The sequence below is a fragment of the Echeneis naucrates genome, chromosome 20, assembly GCF_900963305.1.
Source record: "Echeneis naucrates chromosome 20, fEcheNa1.1, whole genome shotgun sequence".
NCBI lineage: Eukaryota > Metazoa > Chordata > Actinopteri > Carangiformes > Echeneidae > Echeneis > Echeneis naucrates.
The window spans coordinates 8,430,445-8,450,585 of record NC_042530.1 but is presented as its reverse complement, the minus strand read 5'-3'; the positions used below and the strand labels follow the sequence as shown (position 1 = coordinate 8,450,585).

The window sequence follows — 20,141 nt, the reverse complement described above, 5'->3', positions numbered from 1 at the left end:
TGTTCTCATTAATCAGTCAAGATTAGCGCTAAGCAGTTATACATTATTTAGAAGTCAGTGATTCATCATTTCAAATCAACCAATTTCAAAAACTTTATTGACCTAGAACCTGATTAGGATGCCAGATGATGTATTGTACAGAAAGTTGTACATAATCTTTTTTGCAACATAGAAAACTTTACATTGCTGTATCATATACATTTTGTTTTCTACATCCATGAGCAGGAATGCATCCCATTCATACTTAAAGCACAGCTAACATTTGTCATTTTCTCTATACATATAGCTTTCCCCCAAACCAAAGAAAGAAAACATTAAATATATTATTAACTTTTGATTTTTTGTACACAAAAGTGTAAAACTAAACAACTAAACAAAAACTCAAACATGAAAACAGACTAATGAATCAAAAGCAGCTAGCATCATGTTGCTCTCGTCTTCCAGTTTCAGTTGCCCAGTTATCATCAACCTTCGATATAAACCCAAGATCATATAAAATGGAATAATTTAACCCTTCACGTTCCACAGTCTTGTTCAATTACAAATCGTACTGTATGGGACAATCTGCAGGAGATGGTACAGTCAAATAAATTATCACAAAGTAAAATCTCCAGTGCATTCAAAAAAAGAGAAAGAGATCAAGTGCAGCAAATTCATAGGAGGAAAAAAATAAACAAAAATAAATGAAATCTAGTGTTAAAAGATTATATTACATAGCGGCAGATCTGTACAACTAGTTTCATCCAAGAAGCTATCAATACTAACGTTACCCATCAGTGGCAGAGACAGAAAGATCAATGATCCCTATCACTGTGTGACAAATGTCACATTTCATAGTTACTGAATATGTCTTTTTGCATGTTGATCAAACCATTCATTCTTAATGTTTTAAATATACAGTAAGAAGCACATTTTTTAAATATTTTCCTTCTGAGCAGATCAGCGATATGGATGACTGTCAGTTATTATTCAGTAGTTTTATCCAGTGGAGGAAACGCTACACTTTGTATAGGACATTACTGTTTTTATTGTGATATCAGGGACACTGCCTGGGTTGTTTGAGTGTACAGGTACTTGTGTGTCTGTGGTGACGAGGTTGAAGGTGTGGGTCGGTGGTAGCTGATAGCTGATTTATAGTCAGCGTTGTAGGCCAAGTGTTTGGCCACACATGGAGGGTGCTGGGGCGACACAGAGCCACATCTGAGGTGGTTGTTTTACTGGAGCACTGTGTTCCTGGCTGTTAGTGGTGCTGGATCACTGGGCCTCTTCCCCAGCTTCCTCTCCCACCTCTGTGTCGGTCTCCTGCTCTACCTGTGTCGGCTGAGGCTCTGGTTCGGGCTCAGGCAGCTGCGCAATGTTAAACACGAGGCCGATCCGCAGGTAAAACTTTCTTAGGACAGCCCGGAGTTCGGGGATCAAGTCGAACTGCATGATCTCACACAGCAGGGGGTAGTACCTGGATGCATGAGCCTTGAACTAGAGGTGGAAATGGGATAAGAGACAAAGTGAGACATGTACAGTGCCACAGAAAAAGCTACTTATTTAAATAAGATTTAATGTCATTGATAAATCTGTTGTTCAATGACGTTATCTATTCTTAAGCTTTCTCACAGATTTTGGTGCAGGAGGGTAAAACTGCACCTTCAATTTGTAATGTAATTGTTGAATGATTTTTTAATACCCAAATCATTCCCATATGATGATTTAGTCCAGAAATACCATGCTGCCTCACAACTCAGCTGACACCAGATCTGTTTGTTAATTATCTGCTCTCTGTCTGTGAGAGAGAAGAGTCACACACAACATGGTGGTAGGAAAGTTTTGCCTCCTTACCCTTTCATCGCTGATCTTTAGCACCTTGGTGAGGAAGAGCAGCAGCAGGTTGGTCCAGGCCTCTCTGTGGCTCTCTGAGGTCAGGGCCAAGAAGTACGCTACAGCCTCACTGCAAACACTGAGGAACAAAGAGGAACGTGGATGTGAGTAAGAAAGTTGACTTCTGCTTCTCTGCCTTGCTTATGGCATGAGATATTGCCGAGGGGAGGGTGATGAAGATGGTCTTTTCCCCGTAAAGGCTAATTAAAGGAGGATATTATGAAAACACTTAGACACTTTTCTTCACGGTTTCAAGCTTGAGGAAAAGTGACGCAACCTATGACCTTTCTTGTCTGACCCTGAGGCCCTCGTCTGACATCAGCGCCATCTGTTTGCTGTTCATCCCCCTCTTTCTTCCTCCTCGTTTCCCCCCTTCACATTCACAGCTCACTTAAACTGTGTGACAGTAATCACCAGCGTAATCTGCCCTGGGCCACACACATGCTGTGAATGGCCCCTGGTAAACAAGGGTCTGTGTGGGTATGACTGAAGAATAAATGTCTTTGTTGCCTCTGGATGTGTTTGAGACAAAACATAGGCAATGATAACAGCACATAACAGTGTCTCAGTGAATAAAAATTTCTGAGCCGCTCTCACATACAGACCCCCCCCCCTTTTCTTTCTTCTGTTCTCACTAATAATGAATGCAAGTGAGACAGACAGACGATGATTCTGCTCTATCTTGATATCTTGATATCATCATCAATATCAGGGTGAGGCAGCGAGAGAAATGAAAGGCTGGCTGTTTGCGAGACGCTCACTGAAGATGCGGCGATGACAGCTCTGCTGACTGAACAATGAAAATGAAAGATCAGTGTGCTGATTACTTTGGATCTTTACAGCGCACAGCATCCATTCCAGAGAACTGCACTGTGCCTGTAGTAACATCAAAACAACCCTCTCCACGCCTCGTCTACTCCAGTGTCGCCTCATTTCTTCTTCTTTTGAGGTAGCTATTGACGGCTATTGCCTGGAAAAGTGCGATTTCTTTATGCTCAGACCGGGGCTGATGATGCTGAATATGTGACAGATGGATTCAGCCTTGCACGTGTCACGTCCTTGGTCAAACCCCAGTTTGACCAAGGCCAGGGGCTGAGGGAACCAATTACTATCAGCTGGTAGAAATTTTTCACAGATATGTTGGCAAAAAGAACCCCAATATGGCGCCATCTGATTCTATCCTGTGATTCCAAAACTAGAAACTGAGTTTAAGTCAAAATTATTGAACGCATCTATTCACTATCAGTACGTCTACAAGTTAAAAAATGTAATTAAAAATTAATTGAAAACTGAACAGACCAAAACTAAGCTAGTTTAATCCTGCAGAAGTTTTCTGAATGTACTCATTTCCATTGCACAGTCATAACAACAGATCGGCAGTTTGTTTTTGAGTTGTGACAATATGGGGGGGACATCACTTGGCATATGCACCAATCTAATGCTCCAGCTGTCGCTTAATGTATGTTTACAACGGCATAGCGTGCGCCTGCTGAACATAAATGCGCTAAATGATTGTAAAGAAAAGCAGACAGCACTGAGCCACATGACAACATCGACCATTACTAAGATCAACAGTTCAGTGTGCTCAGGGAGTCTAATGTGCTAAAGATGGTTGTGTGTGCAGCTTGGACTCCAGGTGGAAGGGACCTGCAGGTTGGCTGCAATAATTAGTGTCAGTAAAGGAGGCTGAGTGTGTTGTTAGATGTGGTTGTTGTGCAGTTTGATATGAATGCGTCACAGTTTTGCTCTCTTACTTGAGCAGTCGTCTCTGGACTTCAGGCCAAGCGTCTTGGCGGCCTGCGTCTGTGTACATACGGAACAGGATGCGCAGGCCGCAGGCCAAGCTGCTGGTCTCCTGTTTCAACAGGTTGGGCTTAGACTTTCCCTTGAAACCTTAAACAAACACAAAGTTTTGTTGTAAGAAGTCATTTCTAAATGGCCAAGCAGCACTGAATCCTGCTCACACAGTTTGGGGATACATCTGAGGCTGAACTGAGGATGACACACTGACCATACCTGCTTTCCAAAGCAAAGTCCTCTGCTCGTTGTTGGAGTTGAAAGCTTTGGCGAAGCGGTGGGATTCCAGCAGACAATCGAGCAGTTTGAAGAGCTGCTCAGAGGTCAGATAGCGATACATCCCCTGGTCCTGGGTGTCCACAGGGACGTCTGCTGCGTACACAGCGTCCCGCTTCAGTAAGACAAACAGCACAGATTAATACCGCCCTCCAACAAACGATGCAGCATGTCTAAGATGATAACATAAGATCAGCAGCTTAGTAACAGCAGCAAAGATTATTGATCGCCATCACTGGACCACAGACATTTGTACCTGAGCAGCAGCAAAGTTCTCAGCATCCTCCTTCTTACTGGTGGCAGGAAAAAACACGATGTTATCGATAGTCTGAATGAGCTCCAGTTGCACGACACATTTTATTAGCAACGCTGAGAACAAGCGCTGCTCCTGGACCTCTGTGGATCATACACGTAAACACACACACAAAGACATCATTACCATCAACATCTTCACCAGGACCGAGACAGTGTGAGTGTATCAACATGCTCACTTGTTGGGGTCCTGCTTCTGGAGCCATCCTCACACACACCTGCTGCTGTGCTGTACTGACTCTGCCGACGGCTCTCCGAGGCAACCCTGTCCGCACTGCTGATGGAATGCTGGTCGTCAGAGCGGGACTGGATGTCCACTGACTTCTGGGAAATGGAGTCCTGAGGATCAAGTGGAAAGATTATTCATTTACCATGATAATATATTTAAAATTACTCATGCACTGTACATATAAATAAATATATGTACAGTGCATAAAGGTAATAAATAATAATCACACACGTGTGTTTAACAAAAAGATGTGTTAAGTTAACAAAAATAATCTGCGCCACCATGCCAGTATCAGAGCAGCCTGTAGTTCATTTCCATACTAAAACAGAGATATTGTATGTCCTCACCAGCTGTTTGTCTGAGAGGCTCTGTGTTGTCAAGTGTTCGCCCTCTGCTCCCGCTGGTCTCCATGTTAACAGCCTGAGCAAGAGGAAAGCGTTCACTGAATAAATTATTTTCATTCTGGTACAAAATGAATTCCACAATAGAAAATTGCTGAAGATAGATAAAACACCAAGCTATGCAAGGTCTTAGTTTAAACCTCTGCTGATTATCATAACTAGTATGTTTGATGTGCTTTTGCTTTGTATTTGGAAGACTCTGATTATAGAAGATATTCATTATAAATTGAAAATCTAATGTCACTGTATATGATTATGTAAAATAAAAAGTGCAGCCGGTTCTGTATTCAGTGCATCAGCTCACGTATGTGGGATGGTTGTCTTGAAGATGTCCAGCATGCAGTTACATGTCTTGTCCCAGGTCTCTGGGGAAAACTTCTCTCCGTTCAGGATGACAACATTCTCCAGACAGTTGGTGCCTGAACGGGCAAGCTGCTCATTATCTACAGAAACAGGGAGGGAGGGGCAAACAGTGGTCCAATGAAAACAACAGGAGTGACAAATAAGGGAAAATGTATCCACAGATAAAACTGCTCAGATTTCCTTTTCCTGTTCTCTAACAAGTATCTGAGAAACACTAAAAATGGTTATTAATCTTTTGCTCAACCGTCATGTTTTTATTAAGTGATGGGCCGGTACTGATGCAACACCAAGCTCTGCCACTCTGCAGCCAAAAAAGCCAGTTCATTTCCAGTAACTGTCCTGTTTGGTTCTTGTTTCTTTGGCCTCCAAAAGAGGCCGAGCTGTAAAGGGCCCAACAGCCAGGAAATCTTTCCATCTCCACTTCCTCGTTGAAAAGTAAAAATAACAGGGTAAATTAAAGGCTGCTGTTTGCTTACCTTGCTGCACACACCAGTAGAGCTGAGCCAGAATATCGTCCAGGAGGACGTCATTGAGGGACTCAAAGTATTGGGTGAAGACATCACAGATGGCGTAAAGTGCATGGTTGCAAGTGGTGGTCATCCACTCCGCTTTCTGAGGGCACAACACAACCTGTCAAACACTACAATGCACCGAAATTTTACCGATCATTGCATGGTGATATTTTAGAGAATGGATCCCACAGATCAGCAGTGTTTATGTGAATGTCCACCAGCAAGGATGAAGCCAACAGCTGTTGGGATGAAAGACTTTTCATCTACCTCTGTCTGCTGTTCAGGAAGCTTCATGTTGTCAAAGATCCTGAAGACGATTCTGAACAGGTCTTGCCACCAATGTTTTTCAAATGTGTGGCCGTAAGTCTTCATCACTTCGAACATCACTGTCAGACCCCTGTGAGGAAAAAAAAAAAAACAAACAAAAAAAAAAACAGGCACACAAATTTTTCCTTTCCTTGATGCCACAGCTGATATTTGTACCATTTCACATTTCATTTAAAACATGTTTAAGGTGTTCAAACTTTCCATAATAGGTTAAAGGTGAGCAAAACCTACCTGGTCCTGACATCCAGCTTACACCTGTTGATAATGCAGGAGAGCTCGAAGAGAATGGGGAACCATCCCCGCACCCACACACGGTCCTCAGGCGCTACATTCATGTCATCACTAGTGTAGTCTTTGAAGGCCTGCCAAAGGAACAAGAGGCATATTCACCACTGTACCATTTCAGCTGGAGGTGAGAATTAACCCTCCTACAGATACACGTTTCCATTTATGCCCGGTAGAGAGAGACACACACACACTCACCCCCTCTTTCATGCTTTCGTAATGCAAATATTTTATGTCAAACATGAGAAAAATGATAGTGACATGTCTAAGCTGTTCCACAACATCTTTACAGAAGGCACAATTTAATAACACACTGGAATAGATGGTCGGGTTGCATGAGAGACACGACAGCACATTCATCACATTGTGGGCTGTGATTATAGCCTTATCTATCTTTTGCAGTGTGCTATTCAAATGCATTATGGTTAATAAAAGATTCAGTGTCTGTATTATTCCTGTTTCACAGCCATGACCTATATTTTAACTATCTGATATGAAGGACAGTTGACTCAATGCATCTTGCTTCATCCTTCACAGTGAATGAAGACAAGGCACAAAGAAAATCTGAACCAAGAAATAAACTGGCCAAATATTGACCTGTGGCCTCTCTGAGACGTATTTGGCGCAGTGTCGGATGAGGCGGATGGCTTCCATGCTGGTGTCTGGAAAGGAGGCATTACAGGCAAACTCTGACAGACACTTAACGGCATCCTGGAAGGAGTCGATGGTGGCCGCAAAGTGCTTTTCAAATACATTCGCTGGGAGGAAAAAAGGAGATGAAGGCAGACAGAGAGAAAGGTCAGGTTGCCAGGTTGAATGTCCGGTCCAATCTGTGCTGACGACATGATGATGTAACTGAGAAACAAGCTATATGAAGAAGGTTGTAATGTCCGTTATAACACCAGTGCTGTACTTCTGTGCGTGTTGGACTTACTGACGATGTGGCCGGTGGTCTGGAAGGCCAGCTCTACGATACTCTCATCCTGGTCCGAGGCAGCCAGGTGGAAGACGGAGAAGATATTCTTCCAACCTGAGCGGATATTTGCTGCCTGGGAGTTAACCATTTGGGCTATACAGCGCACTACCATGTCTCTGATGGTGGGAGACCTGGAACAAAGATCAGGGAGAGTGAGTTATAATGGAGGAGGAGAGAACGTCAAGAATCAAGGAGGAATTGCAGTCATAAAGTCAGAAGGACTCAAAGAGCAGAGAGTGTGTGAAAATGAACGCGAAAGTAAGATGCGTGAGTAAATTAATCATTTTATTGTTGTCAATTAGTTTTAAAAGCTCTGAACAACTCCATTTTCAGGGCAAAATCATTTTTCAGCTCCGGGTAGTCAGGGTACGACATTTGTACAGCAACTGTTGCCATAGTGAAGAGCGTTCCTAATTGCTCAGTAGTTATGAATGAGAAACGCTCTGCCTCCATTTAGCCTCACTCACACACACACACACACACACACACACACACACACACACACACACACACAAACACAGAGGAGGGCAGTATTAGTTAGTCTAATGGACACGGTGCGCTGCAGGGTTTACATGGATGCCTGCCATCTCCTCTGTTGAAGCTCTCAGTCTGTTCATCATGTGGGTGGATTTATACTTACACTGCTTCTCATTCACATCAATGAAAAGTGTGGTGCAGTGAAACAGCTTGTCTTCAGACGTGCTGTATGCATATAATTACAGCTGCTACATCAAACCCACTTATAATTATTAACTCCTAAAATTCACTTCCATGTAGATTTAAAAAAAGGGCATTCTCACAAATTCTCCAAAAGGGTAATACAGACAGTCTGCAGGGAGCCAGTCTAAATGTTGGCTTGCTGCTTTTCTCTGAGTGAACAACCAAACAATATGCTTACTCACTGCAGTAAAAAAAGGAAAAGATGGACGAAGACAGAATGAACAACAGTCAAAGCAGAGAGCTGTTCCTGGGTTGGTGGGGGAGAAGGGAAGCGAGACATGATCCAGTGTGTGTCTGCAGCCCAGAAATAGTCACCACTCAGCCACAATACAGACTTTGTGTTCACACAACCCCGTCTTACAGACCCACATTGGTGTAGTAACGTGAGCACATGCTCACCAATAGATGTACTGTTTTTTTTTTTTTTTTACCTGTTCTTTTTCATGATGTGCTCAAAAGGCCTCAGAAAGTCTTTCTGGAATCTGAAGTTAGCCAACTCCCCCTTCTCTAAAAATTTCATGGACAGTTGCCTGAGAGAGTCCACGGCGAAAATTGCCACATCTTCATTGGAGTTACAGCCAACCTGCACAGATTTCAGGAAAATCTCTTTTTACCATTTTAGAAATCACATTTAGTTTCCCATAAACAAACTGTGATTTCAATATTCAATTCAATATAGGTGGGAGTGAGAGCTCAGTTTGCTTCATGGCTTTATGGGCCAGTCTTCACCCACCTTGTTGAAGTGGTCTCCGATAACCTCCCAGATCCTGGACCACTGCAGCCTGATGCGGCCCATGTTGTAGTAGGAGATCTCAACTATTTTTTGCAGGCTGAACATACGTGGGTGTGTGGGCGAGGCCAGCTCATCCATGGACACGGCACACAGCCAGCGCACAAAATCAACTGACAGATAGATAGGAGATGTTAGCAATGAGCCAAGAAGAAGGAGCTTATGTGCAGGCAATGTGACTCACAGTGATCAAGAATAGATACTGTACCTGTTCTCAAAACCCCGTCTTACAGCATTTCAGTGTGAAGCTGAGTAGCTTCACACTGAAATGCAGTGTGAAGCTACTCCAGCTAGACTCACCTATTGCATTACCGTCCAGTCTGGTAGAACCGGTGAAAATCCTGAAGCACAGAAAGATGATATTGATCACTTTGGGAAGAGAAAAAAAATCTGACAAAAACATGGTGATGAAAACTAAATCTAATAGAAAAAGAAATATCTGGTGATTCATAATAAGTTCATCTTTAACTGCTTTAGCATCAGCTTCAATATGTTTTGCATTTTCATGCTTTTGGTAGGAAGTGATTCATGCTTTTTGAAAAATGCGCTCTCAGAGAGCCTTGAGAAATCTGTAAAACCTTGCAAAATACTCAGAAAGACTTTTATCAAAAAACAGACATGGGAGTTCAACCAAAGTAAGTTTTCCTGATTTTACATTTATTCAAATTACCTGTCCACAGCCACCACCACACTCTGAGAGCTGGTCTCACCAATGGATTCCTGAATGCTGGCAATCTGCTTACGGTCCACTGTCCCTCCAACTGCAGAGTAAAGAAAAAAGTGTTCAGATATCATTCTTTTATGAGCATGTTTTACAGTTTGTAGAGTTGCACAAACAGGATGTTGCTGTTACAGGCTTTGCGTTTACAAATTGTTGCTGACCTATGCCCAGGTACTCGTCGTTGCTCTGCTCCTTTGTACTTGCTATAAAGCCCTCTTTGCCCCGCACCGTCCCTGAGATGTAGCGTGCCTTCACCCCTGTACCGATCAGCTGAGCCAGCTCTAACTGACTGATGCACTTCATGATCTGAAAACAGACATATTCAGACAGCAGCATATTTTGAGACACTGGCACCGAGAAATGTGGACACTGCAAATTTTGGACAGGCGAGTGAGGGAAAAGGACAAAACTGGCCGAAATCTAAAGGAATAGTAGAGATGTACCAGTCTGGTTAGCCTGAAAGACTGCTATGTGTGCATAACAGTGACAGAATATATTCAAACATGGAGAAAATACATTGGAGGAGAAAAAGAGAAATTGAAACCTCATGCCAGGAGTTGCCCAGGTAGTTGCCGTCAGTGTGGGCCACAGTGATGAGGGTCTTGATGGTGTCGATGTTTTTCTGCTTCATTTCTGCAATGCCAGAGCTGGCTGTCAGCAGGGTGAACCTTGCCAGGGCCTGTACATATGCATCCCTTTCCAACTGTTACAGACAACAAGACAAGCGAGTGTGTCAGAAACACTGCTGGGTGAGGGAGTAAACATTTGCACTTCAGCTGGGACAGCAGTACCTGAATGGAGAAGATGCATGCTATCCTGATCGCACAACGGATGCCTTCAAGACACAGAGAGGCCACCTCGGTATCGTCACAGTCCTGAAGACCCACACTGAAAGCAGCTAGGAAGGGCGTCCACGCCAGCTGAATAAGAATGAAAGGGAATGAGCTGTCCGGTTAATATGATGTTATTTTTGATGTGCTGCATTGGGCATCTGTGTGTGTCTGCTTGTGTTACCTTGAACATGGGCCTGACGTGCTCCAGGTGTGTGGCGCTCGTGAAGGGAGCCTGGACGTGGCTGACGGCCTCCATCAGAGCTTTGGCCGTCTTTGCCATGTGCTCCATCTCCACGTTGTACAGCAGGCGCCTCTGCTTCTCACTTGCAACACCTGAGCAAAAGTCACCCATTACACAAAACACACCCACAAAGTGCAAACTCGGCATGCACAACACTGCACACCGCAGCTCCTCACCCAACAATTCATGCCAAATGTTTCAAAATTATCCATGACAGCACACACAAGCTGAATGTGACTGTAACTCCTTTGCTGCATATGATTCCTGTGTGACCTATTCTGAAGATGACTTCCAATCACTTAATCACTTCACATCTGACAAAGCTACAGGGGCTGAAAGTCTAATCCAAAACCATTAGAGCAACAGAGGTATCAGGTAAATAGCTTTGGGTAAGAGCCATGTCATAGAAGTGAGACTCACTCTGCTTGTTGGATTTCAAAGTGAGCTCCTTTGTCTCCTTCATGGCGATCTTCTTCCCTGCAATCTCGTCATAGATGGCTGACAGGTATTCCTCAGGCAGGTCTTTACTGTCATTGATGCCACGGTTCATCTTGATGTATTGCTCCTTTGTCATTTTATTCTTTACCTTTGCAGATAACAGAAGCTATGGGTCAATCGCTGCTTTGAGTTAATGACTGCTATGAAAACGTGCTCGCCAAAGCCACAACCTCACTGAAGGGAAATGCTTACCTGGGGACTGTGAAGGTCTGTTGTCAACATGATGATTGAATAGGCAAGGACGTATGCGGTGTCAGCACTGGCAAAGAGGGTTTGCCTAGAAAATTCAATTGGGATTTTAGGAGGAGGGAGAACAGCATGTTGTAAAAATCTGTGGGCCAAATCAAATTCAACTCTTTCCTTAGTCCAGATCTTCCAACCAGAAATATAAACTCACCCCTGATTGCACTCCAGATATCTTGCTGCAAATTTCTCCATGAGCCGATCGATCTTCTGGGCTTCTCCAGGGAGTCGAAAGCCCTCCAAGAACATCCTCAGTGCTGAAACGAAGTCTTTGCCCTGGAAGTCCATTTGATCCACGTAGGCGTACATCACTTCTTTATTGAAACGGTCATTATCCCCGAGGAACTCCCCCACTTGGGTCTAACAGAAGAGTAGACAGAGGTCAGTTATATACACAGGAACAAAAACTGCCACCTACTTCCCTCATCGTGGAACGGATAAGTAGGAGAAAAGAATCTCAACACAGCAGAGGAGCAACTTATTTGTCTGTCCATATTCCACCTTACCACTAAAAGGGCTATAAGAACTGCTCCAACAGTGGGAACACCCATTGATTGGATAAATGCATGTTTCATTTTCACGGTTATCCACTCTCTTACTCCTGCTGTGACTCCACTACAGCTAAGGACCCTTGTTTCTAGCTGATTCAATGAATGCCGTTTCAGTGATTACCACTGCACACAGACACCCTCAAGGCTGTCCAATCACGGCCAAGTGTGCTCCTCAATGGAGTTAACATTTACTCTGGATTAAAGAGGCAGGGTGGCTGTTTAATGACATCTGACAGACATTAGATTAGTATGTGGCTGCTGTATAATTTGGCTAGCTGATATTCAAGCTGGACTTGACAATTTGTTTATTTGCCAAGCAAAGCTTCTTTGTTGCTATATGCCCATTTTCCCCAAACAAACCCAATGAAGGTGCTGAGGGTAATGAGGCTGTCTGCTGCAGACTGCAGTCACAGTTTGTTTGCTGTTCCTAGATTGGTGATAAGAAATAAAGTTGGCACATCAATGGAAGCTCACAATGATGATGAAATGAATAATGAAGTAAATGTAATAATTAATTTAATTAATTTTGTCCTATGTTTGCTCTTTTTTTTTTTATTTATCCTTTTTTCATTTTGAGTGAGCTTTCTGCAAAATAAAGGTACATTTCGTTTGTTATTCTCCACCACAGCCTTCATTCTGCTTACACCCCCCCCATGGCTGACACCAATTGTTTGGTTTGTGTGCCCTCATACTTCAAAATTGTGGTGTGAGCAGCACAGCAACCCTGTGATTTTGGAGGTCCCGTGGTGTTTGGCTCCAGGTAAGAAATCTAACAAACAAAAAGTGATTTGATACCGAATCAAGCCTCTCTTCCTGGTGCAAGAACTGAGCGAGGTCTTCAGGGGTTGTACCCAGCATGCCTTGCTCTTGGAGATACTGGATTCCTCTCTTTGGTTTCTTGTTGAAGCTGTACAAAATGAGAAAAGAACTTCATGTAGCAAGTGCAATACCACACTATCAGTATAATAGATGAACAGCATGTATGGTAAAACTTACAGGTCGATGCCCTGCTCGATAATCTCCTTTTGCTGTTTAAGGACTTCAAACTGCTCAGGGTTGTCAGTACCTGACATCTGGGTGCTGTAGCTTCCAATACCAGAGGAGGCTGTTGAGTCCAGGGAGTTGATGCTCCCATAGCGGTTTATGGTCTCAGGAGCTTTGGTCTCTGTGCTCTCCTGCTCTGATGGTTTCTCTTGGCCTGAGGAACAAAAACACACTGGATAAGATCAAACTGCAGCATGTCTCTTGTTACTGTAAGAACTAACCAACTGAAATCATCACAAAATTCATTCACTAATTCATTCATCTTCTACCACTTATCCGTTTCTGGGTCTCAGGGGATGTCAATCCCAGCTCACTTTGTGCGAGGGCGTGGTCACCAGTCCATCACGGGGCGATACATGGACACAGACAGAGACCAACAACCACTCACACTCAGACCTACGGACAATTTAGAGTCACCAATTAACCTAAACATGCATGTTTTTGGACGGTGGGAGGAAAACCATGCAAGCACGGGGAGAACATGCAAACGCCATACACTTGAGGAACCGAGCTAGCAACCTTCTTGCTGTGAGGCAACAGTGCAAACCACTATGCCCCCATCCTGCTCCATCATCACAAAATAAAAGTTTTAAATTGAAAATCTGTTTTTGGCACAAACTCAGCCTCCGGGCTTAAAATGAGCTAACTTAGAGGCTAGAAATGCATTAAAGAGGTTTTAGTAAGCGAAAGAGGACACTGCGACACGGATCAATGATTGCTTAATGATTGCTGTTGGTGCGGAGGGTCTGCACACTGACATTACTCACATGCACAGCCTAAGAAACACACACTGATTCACACAGACACGCAGAGCAGGTGCAAGGCAGGGCAGGAGAGGAGAGGAGGGTGTTATAAAAGGTGGTTTATCTAAAAGGCTCCAGGGAGTCAATGAGGAAGCAGCCAGAATTTCAAGGCTGAGAGAGGATCTTAAGCCTGGAGATACGAGCTCAGAGATCTGCTGCTGCCAGAGCGGTTACACCCTGCAACCCTGTGTTAATGCCAGGCATCCGATTACCCATCGGAAACGCTCTAAAACATTCAGGACAAGGCTGCAATACTGTGAGCTGGCAGTATGCCTCCCATTCTTAGGTTATGGGAAAGGGGTAGGGGAAAAAGGTGGAGGAATGGAAAAATTACTGACATTTTATGATTATTTTGAAGAATTATTTTGAATGGAAAAATTACTGACATTCTATGATTATTTTGAAGAATTATTTTGAAACATCTCGTCCACAACAAATGCTTTACAATTAGTTAAAGTCAATCCAAAAACAGCTTTGGTTATAATCAATGGGGTGAGTAACGGGAAACCCTAAAATCAACACGGGTTAAATTATGTAAGACTAATACAAAACTCTCTAAAGCTACAGACACGACAGAGCTTAGTCTGCAAGATTCCTATCACAACAACATGGAGCAAACACCATGACCTGATTTACTTTTACCTGCTCTTGCTTTGAAGTCATCCAAACATGGGAAAAAAAATGGCACAAGGTACAATTGAGAGCAGGTGAATAACCTGTTATGGATTACACTAATCTTGTGTTTTGAAATGAGAAATGTATGAGAAATTCCTCAACAGCCAGAGCTGCTGCTACATTACTAATGGTTTGTCATAAGTTTTGATAACATCACAGGGAGCAAACACAACTTCCTCTGCTGGTCGGCTTTGGCAGTTTAGCCTGAGGCCAGTCTGTGGTTAGTTCCAAGAGCTTGTGGGATATGTCTCAAGCCCTTTTTGAACCTTTATTCATAGATTGAGCTCCTCCTTTGGCAAACAGCTGAATTTCTCTGGTGTGCTGAAGACACAGGATATGCTGTATAACACATCACAGCTCATCCTAAAATTATTGCTTTGTTTTGAACTAAACTTTCTGCTTTAGCATCTCTTAACCTGTGGGCTCTGTCTCACTTTTTCTGTCTGGATTTCATTTTCCTTCACAGGGCAGCAGCTTTCCTGTCAACCTTACAGCTGACTGGAGCCAAACCTCGATGATGTACCGCCTAATCTCTTCAAAGAATTCCATCTTTGCTCCTTGCTTTTTAATTTAGCTTTTGATAAGACTGACAAATAACCAGTTCAGCAGTAACATATTCTTGTGAGTGTAGTCTTTGAGTGTCTGACCTGAACAAGACGACAAACAAATTCTGACAGAGATGCGTCTCAAGACTAAACATTTGATGCTGGTGCAGAATTGGAATGAAGAGAAAGGCCGTTTCCTGCATCTTGTATTCACTTTAGGTATGATAGTCTGAATGAATTATATTAACGGAAGCAGTGGTGACTCACCAAGGCTGGTCTGGGAGTTGGGGTTGACATATTGGTCTTTACTCCACTCAACCATACACTTAAGGATAGACACTAGACACTCAAGGCCTTTCTTTCTCAGGGTCAATTCCTGGAGAGAAGATGGTTCCAGAAAAGTTATTGAGAAATTTTCTAACTTGGGAATCGTTAATAACTATAATAGCACAACATATAAGAGCAATGCCTCATAAAATTGAATATTTGGGGGGGGGGAACTAACCTGTAGTGGTGTTGTGCCAAGCTCATGGCCGCCACGACCCTGTGCTATTTTCGAAAGGTCGTTGACCAAACGCTCAAATATGTTAGCAGCGTTCAAGTCACAGTCATAGTTCACATAGATGTCCACCACACTTTGGGCATCTGAGGGAGACAGATGGGACAAAGATCATCACTGAGAATCTATGAACCCAATTTATGGCATGTGAAGAAATATCTCATTTATTAAATTGTCACCCATTTAATTAATTGAAAACTTAAAAATATGATGTGATACTGTGTACTGCCTCATTACCAAAGTACAAATACTTACTAATTACTCGCAAAGAGTCAGTGATAAAGAGTAGAATGAAAAGAGTGGCACAAACCTGCACATATTCTAGTGAGGGTTTGAATGACCATCCACTTGTGGTCATAGGAGCTTGTGGATGTCTCAAGAATGTACAGGAAAATCTCCTTGAAGAAGACCTTCAGACAGAGACCATGTGACAGTCAGGCAAACAACTGGCATAGAAAGAGGAAACACCAACTCCACAGATTCCTCTATAGACACAGCAAAGCAGGTGGTGCGCACACATTCGAAACTCAGACAGAACAATAAACTGTAATCGGAAATAGCAAACAGTGCAACTCAACTACATCACGGTGAAAGAAGGTGTGGAGCACTTTGTGAGAAACCACATCTTCCATTTATCAATTAAGTCAGCTGCTTGCTGCCTGAGATGTTGTCCTACAGAAAACTGGTGATAAAGAATTAAAACCAATAAACAGGAAAAATTAGAGTCCCATTTTTTTAAATAATTTTTTTGTATTTTCTATTGTAAAAATGTTTCAGGGGAGTAAAAATATCATGACAGATTTATGTCATGTTTGTGGAGCAAATGTGTCACTAATATTTTGCACACACTACCTCTCAACCTTCTCACTTCAGTCAGGAATTTCCTGTGTTTCCCCTGAAAAACTGTCAGCTGCCAGAGAAGGTGTGATGCTGCTGAGTGGGTGTTTATATAAAACAGATACTCTACTGAGCCAACTAGATCATCAGGTTTCCCCTGAATACAGAGCTGGAATAAAAACTAATGAGGAAACACAAAATATTGTGAAGGTGATGCTCCCGAGCAACAGGAACAGCAGGTACAAGTTAGCAAAACAAGTGTGTGAATGGTTAACACTGAAGGCCTTCACTGTGTCGCACTAAAAGCCTGCTGGTGAAAATGTTTCATTTTTTATAGTCATCGTAAAAGAGCCAGCAGGGTGACTTATTTCCTGTGGCAATTCTCCCTTTCATTACCTTTAGATTTCAAGTTGATAACAAAGACATTTTGCTGACAATCACAAGATGAGGAATTAAATATGTGTTACCTCGATTTGCATCTTGAGGTGTGTCTTGAAGTGGGAGAGCAGCGTGAGGAAAATGGATAACGAGAGTTCGAAGACCTCAGGCACAGAAGAGACGCCGTTCTTGGACAGGGCCACACACAGGTACTGCTTGATGGCGTTGATGAACATCTCGTTAGTCTTGAAGATGGGCCCAGCATTCTGCAGGATGGACAGCAACAGCTGCAGGGATAAGACCTTCGATCGCAGCTCGTGGGACCTGAGGGGGTTCAAGCAGGGTTTAACATTAGAAAAACAAGGAAGGGCATAGGTAAGAATTATCTCTGTAGAGTCAGCAGAAAACGCTCTGGATTGCATTTGAAATGTTTTAATATATTAAAATTCAGCCTATAAAAAAGCTCAATAGAATATCATCCTGTCAAACTGAAATTTTGAACTTTCTTTAACAGAAAGAGAAGAGCAAATACTGACTGCATGTATTATTGTTTGTTAGTGCACATGTCACGATTTGTTCCCCAGTGCTGTAAAAAAAGTGAGATTGGCCACTGTATAAAACAACCGGACTGATTTTTTCCAGCCATCTGCTCAAGACTTTTAAAACACATTATCCAATTTGAGCATTTGAACATTTCAGGCAATAAAAGCAAGTAAAGTCTCCATGTACTTAGAAGTGAAATTACATGTCCTTCAGGCAAAGTTGCACTTATAAAAACAGCAGTATAACGCACACACCATCAAACTGTGTCTCTCCATCAGCGTTACAATCTTCAACGGTGTTAAAAGAAATGCTGAGGGAACTGAATCACATCTCCTCTGTGTGGAGGCCCTCAGCTTGTCTGAGCTGTTTTTCAGCAGCAGCATGACAGAAAGAAAAAGGAGCTCAAAAACGTGCTCTCAGCTACTTTATATGCTGAGATTGGCTGCCTCTCTGTCAAGTCTTCCACCGCTGGTGAGCAGAAAAAATGGGACTTGTGTGGCAGAACATGAAATTCTTGCAATTCTTGCAAATGGCCAAAACTATTTTTTTTTCCCACCCCAACAGAAAGACAATCTGAGACTCAGTGCACGGTACAATGACAATACAGTCAGTTGGACATTCTTACTTAAGAAGAAGGAAATGAGAGAAAAATAAAGTAAATACATATATAATGAATAAAAATCAAGTGTGCAAATAGTTTATGTATAGAGATGAGTTTCATGAAATGGTCATTTCCAAATCAAGTAAAAGAATGAAAGAAAAATACATCTAAACCGGTTAAAATACTGCATTACCCATAATGAAACAACAATTGGATGGATGAAACTAGATTTCTTCATTTTAGTTTCTTAATTTATGGAAATGTATCACTTGTAGTGTAACTAACTCATTTATAGTTCTAGTAACAAGTTGCATGACCACAGAGGGAATTCAGGATTTGACAAATGTCTGGTGTGGCCGTGGTCAAGAAGATCATACTAAATATGTGTACAACATTTCTCCTTGTTTGGAGATCAGGGCGTGAATCTACCCTGAATATTAAAATCTATTTTACAACAGTTTTTCACATTTTGAACTAAAACACTAAAGTAATAACCTCTGATGTTGAAGGGGGAAAAAAATCCCTCTGTGTAGACAAGAACACACACTGCTGTTTTACATTTTCACCACATCCATGTTGAAAGCCATTCAAGTATGCACTGAGCTAACATTTTGCCAACTGACATAAAAAGATCTGAAAAGATTACACATAAAGTAAACAGTAAGTAAACAAGCAAATATCCCAGTCACACGGCACACACTCTATGAATTGAGTTATCCACAGAAACCAGATGCAGGAAATCCTGTTTCACAAAAGATGCTGTTATCAGAACAAGTCAATCAGATGCCTCCATTTTGGCAAACCAGAACATGAGCAGAAGAAATACTGACTGTTAGCAAAATCTGATTATTCCTGATGCTTCTTGGGAAAAAAAAGGAAACAGTTAAAAGGGGATTCTGTGCTTCATGGAAACAGGAAGTGATTCATAAAATGCTGAGCAACACCTCATTGTCTTTTTCATCACCATTTCTCAAAATAAAATCGAAGCGATCCTTATTTTACACCACATTGGAAGTCTATTCCTCCAGCCAACAGAATAACATTGGGAGGGGGGGGGGTGTGGTTTTCTTTCTCCATTCTGGCTTTACCAACTTAAATGACTTAAAATTCAGTGCAAAAGCTTTAGTTCATTCATTCATTTGCATGATTATTTTAGAACAGAAGCCAACTGCAGGCGACAAAGGGGGAGAACGTGTTACACATTGGACAGGTAATCACATGGCTGACATATTGGAGAGAACCATTCACACCTACGAGCAGTTCACAATCAATAATTAGCCTAATGTGCATGGCCTTGCACTGTGGGGCCAAATCTTAGTATCCCAAGGAAACCCAGGCACACACTGGGAAAACAAAACATAACCCCAGCTGGACTCAAACACAGAACAGTGCAACAATGATCCAATGTTTAAAATGGTCCAGTTATGTAACTGACACTTCAATATCCAAACAATGTTTTGTATATTATTCCATAAAAGGCAAATATTCACATTTGAAACCAGAGAAATGGGGCTTTTTTTTTTTTTTCAAAAAAAGAATTAAATGTCTCAGGTCTCAGGAATACATGAATATATAAATCGAGAGCACCTTCTCCCCTGAGTGCATTAAAATAGTGGACTTCTCCTAGCAATAGGATAATAATATTTGTATGAATATGTATGACATTATTATCCTTCATCTGAGATGAAATCTAAGTTAAAAGATCGAGACAATTGCTGAAATTTTAAAGAGATCTCACTTTGGAATAAAATGAAATACTAAACAAATAATCACTTTAATGCCAGTCTTGCACACCACATGAAACTAAATTCTTTCTTACTTCGGATCAGGGGGCCCATCTGACAGTGGCTTCATTGACAGTTTGCAGAGTGAGCGAAAGACAAGAAATGCATCTTTCTGAAGGATGTGGGAGAATTTAGCACCAGGTGGCTGGCCTGGCGCTGCTCCTGATTCCTGTTCAGCAAAGCAACAGCAAAAACAAAACAAAACACAAAAAAAAGACAAGAAAAACAGTATGTGATTAGCATCATCTTCTCCCACTGACTCTCACATCCTCCAGTCTACTTCACATAAAGTGTGGGGTTATATGCTCCCAGGTCTATTAGTTTTATTTAACCTTGATCACAGAGGAGTGCAATCAAAAATAATTGCAGATTTTGTATATGACTGAAAAGAGGGATGATTGCACAAGGCGTTCCAGATGGTATGC

The 20,141-nt window shown here is 42.2% G+C and overlaps 1 protein-coding gene across 3 annotated transcripts in view; it reads right to left on the bottom strand.

Moving 5' to 3' along the window:
• Positions 1–68: 68 nt before the first annotated feature.
• arfgef1 (ADP-ribosylation factor guanine nucleotide-exchange factor 1 (brefeldin A-inhibited)) overlaps positions 69–20,141 on the bottom strand; it is a 45,443-nt gene continuing 25,370 nt past the window's right edge. For 2 of the 3 annotated variants that reach the window (XM_029528937.1, XM_029528935.1), the window contains 31 exons: positions 19,752–19,885; positions 16,878–17,112; positions 15,884–15,983; positions 15,520–15,659; positions 15,282–15,390; positions 12,944–13,145; positions 12,743–12,854; positions 11,551–11,756; positions 11,346–11,430; positions 11,076–11,241; positions 10,596–10,747; positions 10,373–10,501; positions 10,126–10,284; positions 9,743–9,887; positions 9,531–9,621; positions 9,161–9,201; positions 8,804–8,973; positions 8,502–8,653; positions 7,309–7,481; positions 6,972–7,132; positions 6,321–6,451; positions 6,030–6,159; positions 5,727–5,862; positions 5,192–5,330; positions 4,834–4,906; positions 4,437–4,596; positions 4,202–4,341; positions 3,889–4,060; positions 3,627–3,765; positions 1,834–1,951; positions 69–1,476 (listed from right to left, as the gene is read on the bottom strand). In XM_029528937.1, coding sequence (XP_029384797.1) covers positions 1,255–1,476; positions 1,834–1,951; positions 3,627–3,765; positions 3,889–4,060; positions 4,202–4,341; positions 4,437–4,596; positions 4,834–4,906; positions 5,192–5,330; positions 5,727–5,862; positions 6,030–6,159; positions 6,321–6,451; positions 6,972–7,132; positions 7,309–7,481; positions 8,502–8,653; positions 8,804–8,973; positions 9,161–9,201; positions 9,531–9,621; positions 9,743–9,887; positions 10,126–10,284; positions 10,373–10,501; positions 10,596–10,747; positions 11,076–11,241; positions 11,346–11,430; positions 11,551–11,756; positions 12,743–12,854; positions 12,944–13,145; positions 15,282–15,390; positions 15,520–15,659; positions 15,884–15,983; positions 16,878–17,112; positions 19,752–19,885 — 4,422 coding nt within the window. In that variant the 3' untranslated portion in view covers positions 69–1,254. The remainder of the gene's footprint in view (positions 1,477–1,833; positions 1,952–3,626; positions 3,766–3,888; positions 4,061–4,201; positions 4,342–4,436; positions 4,597–4,833; positions 4,907–5,191; positions 5,331–5,726; positions 5,863–6,029; positions 6,160–6,320; positions 6,452–6,971; positions 7,133–7,308; positions 7,482–8,501; positions 8,654–8,803; positions 8,974–9,160; positions 9,202–9,530; positions 9,622–9,742; positions 9,888–10,125; positions 10,285–10,372; positions 10,502–10,595; positions 10,748–11,075; positions 11,242–11,345; positions 11,431–11,550; positions 11,757–12,742; positions 12,855–12,943; positions 13,146–15,281; positions 15,391–15,519; positions 15,660–15,883; positions 15,984–16,877; positions 17,113–19,751; positions 19,886–20,141) is intronic. The other variant, XM_029528936.1, reaches the window with a different exon arrangement.